Below are 12,340 nucleotides of genomic sequence, written 5' to 3' on the forward strand. Positions count from 1 at the left end.
GACTTTTCCTGGTATTGGCATACATTCTAAATTGAAAGAGGAAAACATTAGTCATGTCATGATCAGACCAATGGCTTTAAAACACAGTTCACTTCACAGCAAGACTTTTATTGTGAAAAATCTTACATAGGCTGTTATGTCATATTGTGACAGCCATGCATTATTTCAAATCCTAATATTTTTATTTTTCTCTCAAAAATGGGCAAATCAATTTGTTACGTTAAAACAATAAAAAGTGTGCAATTTCACATCATTTTGGGCTATTATTATTATTACTACGTTTGAAAAGCTAGAGCAGATCATTAAGGACTTGCAAAAGAAGTCCAGAGGGGACCAACTGCAATCATTAGATCTGAGCAATGTAACAAATAATCAAGTCATTTAGTTTGTTTTCATTCATTTTTCCATTCAGGTGTCAGGTAGGTGTCGCCGTAAACTGCTTGACAACAACAAGGTCACATTTAGTCCCAATTATTGCACTTAGTCAAAGGTATACCCTATACATGGGCATTCAGCTCTTGTTTCTCTGAACCATCCAGTTAGGGAAGATCAACTCGGTGAAGGTTGACCACCCTGACGTCACGAGAAATATATTCTGACGTCGTTTCCATAGCGCGAGCAACATACACTACTTTTAGCATTTTTCAAAAAATGGGCTAGTCGCCATACTTTAAAATGTTAACTCGACGACCCTGGGGCATTAACTCATATTAATGTTTTATAATCACTACATTAATAATCACATTTTCCACCGGTCACCTGTAGGCTATAGTTATAAAAAGTAGCTAATCATTTGACAACAAAATAACAGTATAACTCAGCCGTGATGCTTTCAGGGGGGCCTGGGGAAATGTTTCACCCAAACATGAAATAACTCATATTTCATTTTCAAATAGTATTATATTCTACTGTTTTATACTAGTTATATCATAATATATTATTATGTAACTATATTATGATGTATTTAATAACTGTAAAGAGGAATAGCCTAACGCTTAAAGTGCTACTATAGGCTGTATTTTACCAAACGGTTCTTGCACCCGGACGATGCCTATGGTCAGCAGGTGTTTCTCCCGGAGGAAACCAGCGAAGGCCATTTTTTGGACACTTGAACCGCTTGTTGCTTGCTCCTGAAGATTTCCACAGCTCAGAAGATGTATTGATAGTTCAGTTTTTTCTCCAATTCAGCACTTGAGTTCTCAGTTGAAGAATCACGTAGGATATGTTCAGCTTCTCACGTGCAGAATGAAATTCGAACGGGGGCCTCTGCCTCTGTATGTGCGGCTCAACACGTCATCTCTCGTTACCATGACTGCCGCTAGCGAGTTAATATTAAACATGAACATTCAATTTTATTTTTTAAATCTATTTAACCACGGCAACGAGTTGCTCATTTATATTGAATAAACCTTTAGAGGAATTCAGACAACTGTCATTCACGACTGCAACAGGAAATCCGCTCGAGGCCGATTTACAATGTGTTCAGTAGCCTACAACTGGGACAATTACTAAATAGGCCCTTCTAATTCTAGATTGTTTTATGGATTAACTAGGCTACATTAAGATATACTGTACCCTGCATACAATATGTTGATATATATATATATATATATATGTTGATTTTTTAGTTTGACTTTTTCCGGCTTTACAAATGCGTGAGTGTTCGGCTCTTCTCTGTTTTATATTAGGCCTGGCTATATTAAACACAAATAGATTTTACAAAAAATAAAAAACCTCACCTCGGGATGGACACTTTTTACTATTCTTTGAGTAAATATAGCCTAAATAGACTAGGCTACATTTGATTGGCTTATGAAACAAATGAATTGATGATGGAAATAATTGTCATTGTTTTTCAAGGTTTTTTTTATTGAAATGAGTTTTATTTTATTTTTTACACGTAACGCTCATTTATGTTTAAAGTAGGCTAATAGGGTATTTATGTATAGGCTTATTAGGGCTACATCGTATTACTGCTTTCATTATTGATTAATTAAAAACTTCCTTACAACTAATCACTTAGTTGTCATGGTCTATAAAATGTCAGAAAACGAAAAGAAAAAATACGCACATTTTTATCTTGAAAGATTACGAAAACATGACACATGACTAAACTTTGATCAGCTAATCGACTTTGAACTGCTGCGGCCCTACATTGCATCCCGAACACTCCGATCCTCCTCTTCCTCACTCCTCCTTATGCCCTTCGCCCTTGGACCTCCCTCCGCTGTCCATCCGGAGGCTCTAGGCCGACTCACCTTGAAAAACTCCTTCAAACCCCCCCTTTTCCAAAAGGCCTACCCCACGTGACTCCACTCTCCATCAACATAATGGATAGATTGCTTCTTTTTAATTTTCTATCTCAGTCTTTTAAGTGTGTTTGATTATATTTGCCTTTTTAACTGTAGGCCTATATTTGGTTGTTTTAACGATAAGGTGTCCTTAAGTTAAAAGGCGCCCATAATAAAATGTATTGTTATTATTACTTATATTACAATAGGTTAGAAATAAATACATATGCCAAATGGCTGTATGTAGGTAGTGTAGAAATTAAAATATACATAATATGTATAAATTAAAGATAATTTAAAAAAAGTCACTCACTTCTTCTTTTGGTATTGCCTACCAATGTTTGTATATTGGGTTATGTAGTCTATGCATCTATTTAGGCTATTTATTTGTAATTGCATTTATTAGTATAATTATTCATAGGCAATTATAGTCCACAGTTTTGAGTTCTTAAATATCTTGTAAAAAAAACAAGTTCAAGTAAGAAACTGATTCAGTTTAGTCTCAGACAGGCTATAGGCTACTATCTGGTAAAACATTAAAACAGAAATCTTTCCAGGATTGATCAAAGTGGCTTACTGACCGGGTGTGCAGTTCTGTGGGTTTGGGGGAGATTACAATATTTGTTCTCAATCAGGTTTAAAGTGATCTTGTCTCACTGATTTTACAAATTCCCTTTATAGTGAGAAAACTGACCGCATGCCATCTGATTGGTCAGTGTCTCAAGTTGGTTTTCCAGACAGCGAGTGGGATTCAACTGAGAGGCGGGGCTTGTCAAACAGTTCGAGAGATAGCCAATTAGTGGCGGTGATTGAGCACGTAAACTCTGGCGCTTCGCTCTCACGCTCTCTTTACAAGTTGTCGTCTTTTGGAGAGACCGCGGGCTGAATTAGGAACGGAGGCTACTTTAAACCATGTTTGACTTAAAGAGGAGTAATAGTTTGACCTTGAACAGTCGTGAGACGGAATTCAGTCGAGTGGCGGTCAGACGGAAAGTCAGTGCTGCAGTGGACTGCCTCGCCTCACACACAGGTGACGCACCTTTCATTTAAGAGTAGGCTAGCTATTTCACTAAGCCGTTCAATCAAATCAAAATTATTATACCAAAACAGATTTATAATTGAGTAGCCTAGTAGGCCTGTAATTGCTCTAAAGTTGTCTACATTAAATTTAAGCTAACACATAGCCAATGTAAAACTGCAATTGCCATAGCCTACTTGCTAAAGTGCATAAAAAGTGACCAGTGAGCTATCCTACTAGTCGCTATTGTTATTGTTCTAGTAGTACTAGTCACCATAGATGGCCTGCTGAATTTTAGTGGAGTTTGTGTCAAAAAAGAATGGATACGAGTGGTTATGTTTTGGGGAAACTAAGAAATTATAATCTGAATATTTTTTCCAATATGTCAATATCCAAATGGGTCTGTGTTTACAACATGAATGTAGGCCTATAAGAAATTCACAACAACCAGATTATCAAGGCTCATACTGTCCTGTAGGGTAGCTGAGGATCTGGTGAGGGCATTAACTGTTGTTGTTGTGCCTGGTTTACATCAGTAAGCTATTTTAGTTAAGTTCACTTGTCGGTGGGTGGATGTGATGCCACTGTATGCACTGCACTTGGTGTGTATGCAGATCATTTTTTGGGGACAGTGAATAGACGGGAAAGGTGGGAGAGAGATGGGGGATGACGCGCAGCAAAGGGCCGCAGGTTGGACTCGAACCGGCAGCAGCAAAGGACTGAGCCTACATTGGGCTACAGGGCGCACGCTCTTACTGGGTAAGCTAGAGGCAGCCCTGTATGTAGGTTTTTGAATATTATTGAGCACTTTTGGCCTGTTAGCCTCTTTAATTTATTGGATTACTGCAATGAAATCTCTTCCCCCTGATTCAGCATGGACTTTGCCTTGCATGTCTTGAGACCAGCGTTTGTCAATCCAGTCACACAAATTCCTTCTGTTCCATTTGTTTTAACTTTTTTTTTTTAACTCCCCATTGAGGTAGAGTCATTTGTTTAGATTAAAGAAGTATGTTTGTTCCAATTATAGACCTATTGTCAGATGCAGTTATTTGTTTAGATTAAAGAAGTTTGTTTGCTCCAATTATAGACCTATTGTCAGATGCAGTTATTTGTTAAGATTAAAGAAGTATGTTTGCTCCAATTATAGACCTATTGTCAGATGCAGGTTCAACAGTGCATCCATCACTTAGTTATTTAATCTACATAATTTGTTACTTGGCGTGAAGCTGGTTAAAACAAGCACCCTTACAACATTTTCAGAGTATGATCCTTGATACATTTTTAAGATTAAAATAACTGCCATTTTTTGTGATGACAGACATCTCAAAACCTCACTCTGTAATTGATATAGATATATATATATATATATATATATATATATATACAGAAAGGCTTATGCATTCAGTTTTAAGAAAGTTAAAAACATTAAACTAATAGTTATTGGGGAAAGACACTTATTTTTTAGCTTCCAAATGAGAAGATTGATACCAACAGCTAGCCCAGCTCTGTCCCAAGGAAACAAATTACACCTACCAGCACCTCTAAAGCTCACTCATTAAAATGTTACATCATGTGTGTTCAATGTGTGTAGACTATGTTGTAGTCTTATGAAAGTTATGTATCAGAGAATTCTTTGGCCTGAAGAAACGACAACCAAAGGCAATGTGGTGCTGAACTTTTTCCCTATTGAGAATTATGTATTTTAGTCATCTGGCTACCTATTTTAACTTTTAACTGGATTTAGTTATTTTAAGAATAACAGACTCAAATGGTAGACACTTTTTGAAGATTTAAAAAGCTTCTATAGCCTTTAACATGCATCTTTCTCCTCGTCTCTCAAAGTTTTGTGTTCAGTTTAGATATCAGTGGCTGTCTTAACAACTACAAAATTCTGGTGGAGTGATAGTATTCTATTTATTTAGAAAAGGGCTGTATGTTGCCCCTGATACCCTAACATAACTTGTAAAACTGGTTAAGACTAGACGCTATCGAAAAAAGAGAAGTGGGAAAGTGGAAGTACTACAGTGTTTTTAGCCATCTCCACATGACCATCAAATCTTACACTTCAGCAGAGCCAGGAGTGAACAGCACAGCTTGACTTTGTTATACACGTGGATAATCTTGCATACATTTGGACATAAACTGGAGGTAAGAAAAACAAAACAAAAAAAATCACAATTTGAAAGTAGTAAATTGCAAAAGCAGGAGTTGGTGATGGTGGCCAAAAAGTTATTTTAATTAGCAGGTTTGTCAGGCAGATTTTGGGCAAGATTCAGAAACACAAGCATGTTCACTTTTTGTGGCTTGAGTGAGCTACAGCCCAGGATGGTTAGAGAACAAGTGACAGCTGCCGCTAGCATAGCTTTAGCTCAATAGTCTGACCAATAATTACAATTTGGCATATCTGAGCAATATAAACTTTTACCATCAACAGTCATACCCCTTAAGACCTTAGCTGATGTTAGCAATTAAATGTGGTTAGACAAAGAGAGAAGAATTTATGTAATAATTGTTGACAGGCCCAGTCTTAAGTCAATCTTTTATGGACTATACTGTAATGTGTATAATTATTAATTAGCCAACTGTGCTGTTTTTATCTCTTTGTAGTGCCACCTAAATCAACTGACCTCCAGACTCGTCTGTGGGCAGGACAAGCGCAACCCCCCAGTCCCTCTACAGGGAAATTACTACCTCAGCAAGTTAGTGGCACAGAGCAAGACCAAAGTCCTAACATAAGTTGTGGAGTTTCTGTTTCCTGTGTCAGCCCAGTACAGAATTGTCTAGGCTCCCCTAGTCCTATCAGAGGAGGAGGGAACAGTTTTTTGAATGTAGTGTCTGAAGTACGTATCAGCCCTGCCAGACAATCGCCGGGGAGTCCACATTTTACAAGCAGTCCACTTTTAGGCTTTCCAAGTCCAGACATAAGAGGCACTCAGAGACGTAGCCCATTGAGGGAAGGAGGACAAAGCCCTACTAACCTGACCCCAAGGAACCGTAGCCCTCTTGCACGATTACTGCGGACCCCCAGCCCTGTGCAGGGGAGGATGGGGAGCTACAGTCCCACCAATAATTCTAAATCCTGGATAGGACTGCACAGAATCCCAAGCACCAAGATGGAAGGACAAGATAAGAGAGTGCGGAAATCTTTGAGCGTGCCTGACTTGATTGTTCTCTTGAAGGAGAGCAGGTTGGATTTTTAATTTTGGTCTATTATTTTTGAAACTTGGTTAGCTGAATATCTTTCCATAGAATCTAATTAATTTTGAATAATACTGACCATTTCAATGATGGAGTTATTTTATTTCTGCAGGATTCCCACGGAAAAAGTTGAACGCACTCCACTGAAACCGCTGCAATCAGCCAACTGCAGTGGGCCAGCCATCACCATCAAATCACCAGTTTACCATAGACTCAATCATTCCACAAGTGAAGTCCATCTATTAAGCAATGGTAAAGAGCAGTCCCCAGGACAATTAAAGGGCATAGTGCAGGGGAGAGATTGCACAGTAGTAAATGAGACGGGGGAAAAGGACAAAATAGAAGAAGGCAAGATACCCGTTGTATATGGCTCTAAGTCCTCCTGCCAGTGGAATGAGGCAACTATAGAAGATGGCAGGATTCACAAGGAGTCTAAAGATGAACAAAAGGATGTGGTTATGATGGAGAGAGGAGTAGGCGAGTCTAAAGATGAAGAGAACATCGAGCAGAAATTGTTCAACATAGCCAATGAACTCCTGCAGACGGAGAGAGCCTACGTGGCTCGTCTCCACCTGCTAGACCAGGTCAGTGTGGTAACCTATATGTGGTTTCCTCCACGGAAATGCCCTGCACTTGATGCAAAAAATAAATAAATAAACCACGTTTGTGGACTCAGACTAATTTAGTTGTTGGAAACACGGTTCTCCATTAGGTTAGCATGGTTTATCTTTAATTGCCACATTCTCATCAAACCTGTTACTTTTATTTACATTTCTTGTGTCGGGAAAAGTGTAAAATTAAGTTTTGAGTATGTGATGCCTCTCTAACTCCCACCGCAGGTGTTCTGCTCACGCCTAACAGAAGAGGCAGGTCGAGGCTCGTTTCCTCCTGACATGATACGAAATATCTTCTCCAACATTTCCTCTATCTACTCCTTCCACAACCAGTTCCTGCTACCTGACCTTGAAAGCTGCATCAGCAACTGGTGGGTGTTCACGTCAGAAACATTGAGACCCGTCCATTACAGTGGTTTAAATAATAACCCCCTTACCTCCAAAAATAATCCCAAATCTAGGTGTGATAGCCCAGGCCTGGGTACAGTTCTGCTGCAACACGCACCCTTCCTGAGGATGTATGCTGACTATGTCATAAACTTTGACCAGGCCATGGAGCTGGTGAGGACCTGGACTGAGCGCTCCTCTGTTTTCAGAAATATCATCCAGGACATACAGGTAGGACATTGTCTGTAGAGTATGTGTCAATTTATATGCCAATGCACTTACAGGGCCGGAGGTCTGAGCAGGATTTGATGTACATGTTGTCCTGTTTTAGAGTCAGGAGGTGTGTGGCAGCCTGACCCTGCAGCACCACATGTTGGAACCAGTCCAGCGCATTCCACGTTATGAGATGCTGCTCACGGATTACCTGAAGAAACTGCCTAAAAACAACCCAGATTATGATCTTGCTTACAGTAAGTATGTTGTACCAGTATAACTATTTTAACTGGTCCGTTTACCAATATTCTTGCTCTGAGTGTGCTTGTGTAAGATTTATATGGTACTTTTTTTTCCCCTCAAAAAGTGCCCGTCTGTCTCTAGTCCCTTTCCGACCGGAGGGATTTTTGCAGTTCCTAGAATTTATTGTGCCTATAACCCTGTTTTTCTCGTGTTCTGTCTGAACCAATTTGGGGATTATTATGGTGTTTTTCCACTGCGTGGTATTTACTCGCCTCACCTCGACTCTACTCGCCTTTTTTTGGTTTTCCATTTCCTTTCTGTAGTACTACTTCAGTGGAGGTTCCAAACGAGCTGAGGCGATACCAAAAGATGACGTGAAAACCTTTTTAGACTACTGATTTGTCGGAGAGAATTGGGGGGGGGGTTCCTGAACAAACCCGCAGGGTTTACCGGTAAATAGTTTATCCTGCGTTTTTTTGTTTTTTTTTGTTGCTGCCTCCAGGTTTATTAGAAACTAATTTGCCTTCTGGCTGTGGCAACACGCAGAGAATCAAAAACAACACACCTTCGACGTTCTGTGTGTGTATCGCGTTAGGTCAAGGCAGGTTCCTGCTATGACGACCAGCCACGGCTCGCCTCACGCATGAGGCAATACTAGTCTGCAATGGAAAAAGGAGGACGGGGCACCGTGGGCAAGGCGAGTCGAGCAGGTATCATTAATAAAAAAATGCCAATAAGTTCCTCTGGCCACAGTTCCTGTAAGTCTTTCAGCTCCTACTTCAGATCAGTGACCTTTGCCTTTTTTCTGCATAGTGGTGGTTAGATGGTTGTGTTATAATAACAAAAAGTTCCTATGGCCACCTGGCCAGTGCAAATGTCACAACCAGTTTTGGGGAAGAGTAGTTAGTAGAACTGTTTAGAAGTGGACTGTTCCAGTGACGAGTTGTTTTGTCAGCAATGACCAGAATGAACCTCTTGCTTTGTCTCCCCCTGCAGAATCCTTGCAGACTATTTCCATGGCAGCCATCCACTCAAACCGCGCCATCCACAAAGCTGTATGTTACCATTACACACCCCAACATTTACCATTTGTGATATCATCATGGTCACACAAAACCCTATTTGAATTATAATGTTTAAAGTGATCCCTCTATTATTTTGTTTTATCTATGGATTATATAATTACGAACTCTACAGCTGTATAGCTGGGACCAACCTTTAGTTTTTTATTATTACTGGTTGATTTTGACAATTGTTTTTCAAATGCATCTGTTTTGTCTTTGTAATGATAGTTTGACAAAAATGATGACATAATGTTTTTGATTTTTATCAATTGTGGAGCCAAAACTTGACATTAACAGCCATGACTGTGTCCATACAGATCTGTTTTAATGTCTTGCTTCCTCTTTCCCTGCAGGAGAGCCTGAAGCGGCTGGTGGAGATCTATGAGATGGTTGGAGAGGAGGAGGTGGTCAACCCGACGAATGAGTTCCTCAGGGAGGGTCGTCTGCTCAAGCTTGCTGCCAGGAACACATCTGCCATGGAGAGGCACCTCTTCCTGGTTAGAAACAGATGCAAAAACACTACACCTTTGTATAGACAATGACTCAATTTCATTTTCTTTTACCTTTCTACAAGATTATTTTAAACGACATTAAAAAGTCACTCTAGCTAGAAGCATCCTAACATGTAAATCTAATATGTGTCACAGTCAATTCAAGAAACCTTGTAGAAAATGGTTTATAACTTTCTCCCCAGTTCAACAACTTTCTGATGTGCTGCACTCCTAAGTTCAGCCTAGTCGGGCAGCGTTTTACTGTTCGCTGCAGGATCGGAGTGGATGGCATGCAGGTGCAGCAGACCACCAATGAAGACCACCCATACACCTTCCAGGTCTCTGGAAAAGAGAGGACCCTTGAGCTGCAGGCCAGGTGTGTGCATGCGCGTGTGTTTGTGCATGTGTGTAAAAAGATATTTTAGTTGGAAAGTAGATGTATTTGATTTCATATTAAATAACTCAACATATTAAAGTCTGTGAACATAATCTTGTGTTATCAAACATCAGTAAGTTCATTAAATGTATAATTCATTGTTTTTTTGTTTTGTTTTTTCAAGCTCTAAACAAGACCGAGATCAATGGATAAAGGTATTGGTGAATTTTTATTTAGTATTTGGTGCAGCACAGTGAATGTTACATGGATTTGTAGAATATTGAATAGTGTTTTTTTTTTTTTTTTTTTTTTTTTTGGTCTTCTCAAGGTAATTCAGGAAGCCATTGACATGTTTCAGAAGAATAATGAAACCTTCAAATTGGCTTCCAGGGAGCTAAATATACAAGAACCAGTAAGTTTAATAATATTTTGGAAATGGGGTTGCAAGTATTTAAAATCAATACAGAGAATTATGCTTGTGCGTGTGTGTGTTACAGGCTGAGGAACTCGGCCGACGTGCCCCTCGCTGGATCAGGGACAATGAGGTGACCGTGTGTATGAAATGCCAGGACTCTTTCAACGCACTCACCAGGAGAAGACATCACTGCAGAGCCTGTGGCTGTGTGAGTGACCGGATGGGACTGCTTTGTACAGAACCCACAATACAGACAAAAGATTATTTTTCAGGTAGATTTTCAGACGATAGCAGTGATGGTTTCTTGCTCCCCAGGTGGTGTGCGGAAAGTGTTTAGACCATAAAGTGGCTTTAGAGTATGATGGCAACAAGCTGAACAAGGTGTGTAAAGCCTGCTACTCCACCCTGACCGGTCAGAGGGTGGAGGAAAATAAGAGAAGGATACTGGAGGTGAGCCTTAAGTGTTTTCTGAAAGTTAGAGCAAGGCTGTTTTTTTAAGAGCTGTTAATACTAACATACCCTTCCCCCACCCCCCCCCCCCCCCGCTTCCGTCTGACTGCCTCGGTTTCTTGTGTTTTTTTTTCCCACCCTCCCGAGTCACCTCAAAAATTGCACTGTGCATTATGTTGTGATGTTGTTATGTATTGTATACTTTGTTGCTGTCTGCATTAATCCTTTTCGGGAAAGCGTGTGGTGGCGCTGTTCAATAGCTGCTGCCCGGAGACTTGCTCCAACCTAAGTCAAATTCCTGGTATGTGTCCTCATACCTGGCGAATAAAGCTGATCCTGATTCTGTGTGTTCTCCCAGTTGGAGGAATCTCCAATGTCCAGTGACTGTGTAATGAGTGGCTTCCTGCTGTATGGTGACAACCCCAAGACCTGGCAACAGGTATGGACTGTTATCAGCCACACTGAACCTCCAGCCCTCCACCTGTATACTGCTCCACAGGTAGGAATCTCTGTAACAAAGAATGTTAATATAACCTTGTGATATACTGTTTGATCCTTGAGTTTAATCTGTAAGAGACTATTACGTTTTATTTTCAAACGTTGAGTAAAGGTGCCACTTCCGTTTGTGTTTCACTGTTATTTCGGTGGGTCCGTCTCTGTAGGATATGCATGAGATGTTGCAATACACAGATGTCACCACAGTCCCCCTCCGTTAAACACACAACACAGTCCCAACAGTCACCATCTTTCACCCAAATGGAAAATAGGGAAACACTGGTAAAATTGTAAACTGCTATTGTGCAATCAACTGCACAAACTGTTTTTTTCAGACAGCTAAAGGTTAGAGTAATGCCACTCCTGCTTATTTTATGAATGATACCTAATAATAAAACAAAAACTTCGTACATATCCACGGAAACCTACAGTATTCTTTGAAGTCCCCATGATTTTAATCCATCACCAGCAAGAAATGCTGCATTAAATCTGAAAACCTACAGCCAATGCCCTTAGGCTTTGATATTTTTCCAAGGCTACATACACAGATACTGTAGGTGACAAATTAAAGAACAACCCAATATACAGTATCTAATGATGGCTGTCAACCAAAAATGTACCATAGATGTAAATTCACTCGGGTTGAAACCGGGGGACTGAGGACAATAACGAACAATTCACATCATTTTCATTGTTGTTAAACCATTCAGTAACTTCTTGTGCTCTGCATACTGTTTCTTAACTCGTTTATTCAGGTTTTTGTCATGTCTAAATCCTCTTCTTGCTACTTTTTGAACATCAATATACCAAGGCTGGTTTGTTTGCCATCATGTGAAAAAAAGTAACATCACTGCATATTCTCTATTAGAACAGACAGGATGCTTTTCTGTTGCAACCCCTTCATGACATTTGTAATTACAAAAACGTAGTGTTTCATGTAAAATATTACCTTGCACAGCCTAACCTTAACCTCCTCTCCTCCAGGACGTGAAGCCCCTATCCAGTATACCTCTACTGGGCTGCAGTGTGGTGGATTCCCTTCAGGAGCTTAATGGTCAGCTTTGTTTCTGTTTAAGCCAATCCAA

General features: G+C 40.0%; 1 protein-coding gene across 1 annotated transcript in view; it reads left to right on the top strand.

Moving 5' to 3' along the window:
• The first annotated feature begins 3,061 nt into the window (after positions 1 to 3,061).
• Positions 3,062 to 12,340, top strand: part of LOC116673462 (FYVE, RhoGEF and PH domain-containing protein 4) — a 9,493-nt gene continuing 214 nt past the window's right edge. The window contains exons 1-15 of the mRNA XM_032505816.1: positions 3,062 to 3,321; positions 5,917 to 6,496; positions 6,620 to 7,091; positions 7,347 to 7,492; positions 7,583 to 7,739; positions 7,840 to 7,978; positions 8,961 to 9,019; positions 9,382 to 9,525; positions 9,723 to 9,895; positions 10,080 to 10,110; positions 10,224 to 10,307; positions 10,393 to 10,518; positions 10,626 to 10,760; positions 11,119 to 11,259; positions 12,240 to 12,337. Coding sequence (XP_032361707.1) covers positions 3,204 to 3,321; positions 5,917 to 6,496; positions 6,620 to 7,091; positions 7,347 to 7,492; positions 7,583 to 7,739; positions 7,840 to 7,978; positions 8,961 to 9,019; positions 9,382 to 9,525; positions 9,723 to 9,895; positions 10,080 to 10,110; positions 10,224 to 10,307; positions 10,393 to 10,518; positions 10,626 to 10,760; positions 11,119 to 11,259; positions 12,240 to 12,337 — 2,603 coding nt within the window. The 5' untranslated portion in view covers positions 3,062 to 3,203. The remainder of the gene's footprint in view (positions 3,322 to 5,916; positions 6,497 to 6,619; positions 7,092 to 7,346; positions 7,493 to 7,582; positions 7,740 to 7,839; positions 7,979 to 8,960; positions 9,020 to 9,381; positions 9,526 to 9,722; positions 9,896 to 10,079; positions 10,111 to 10,223; positions 10,308 to 10,392; positions 10,519 to 10,625; positions 10,761 to 11,118; positions 11,260 to 12,239; positions 12,338 to 12,340) is intronic.

The sequence above is a fragment of the Etheostoma spectabile genome, chromosome 23, assembly GCF_008692095.1.
Source record: "Etheostoma spectabile isolate EspeVRDwgs_2016 chromosome 23, UIUC_Espe_1.0, whole genome shotgun sequence".
Classification (NCBI taxonomy): Eukaryota; Metazoa; Chordata; class Actinopteri; order Perciformes; family Percidae; genus Etheostoma; species Etheostoma spectabile.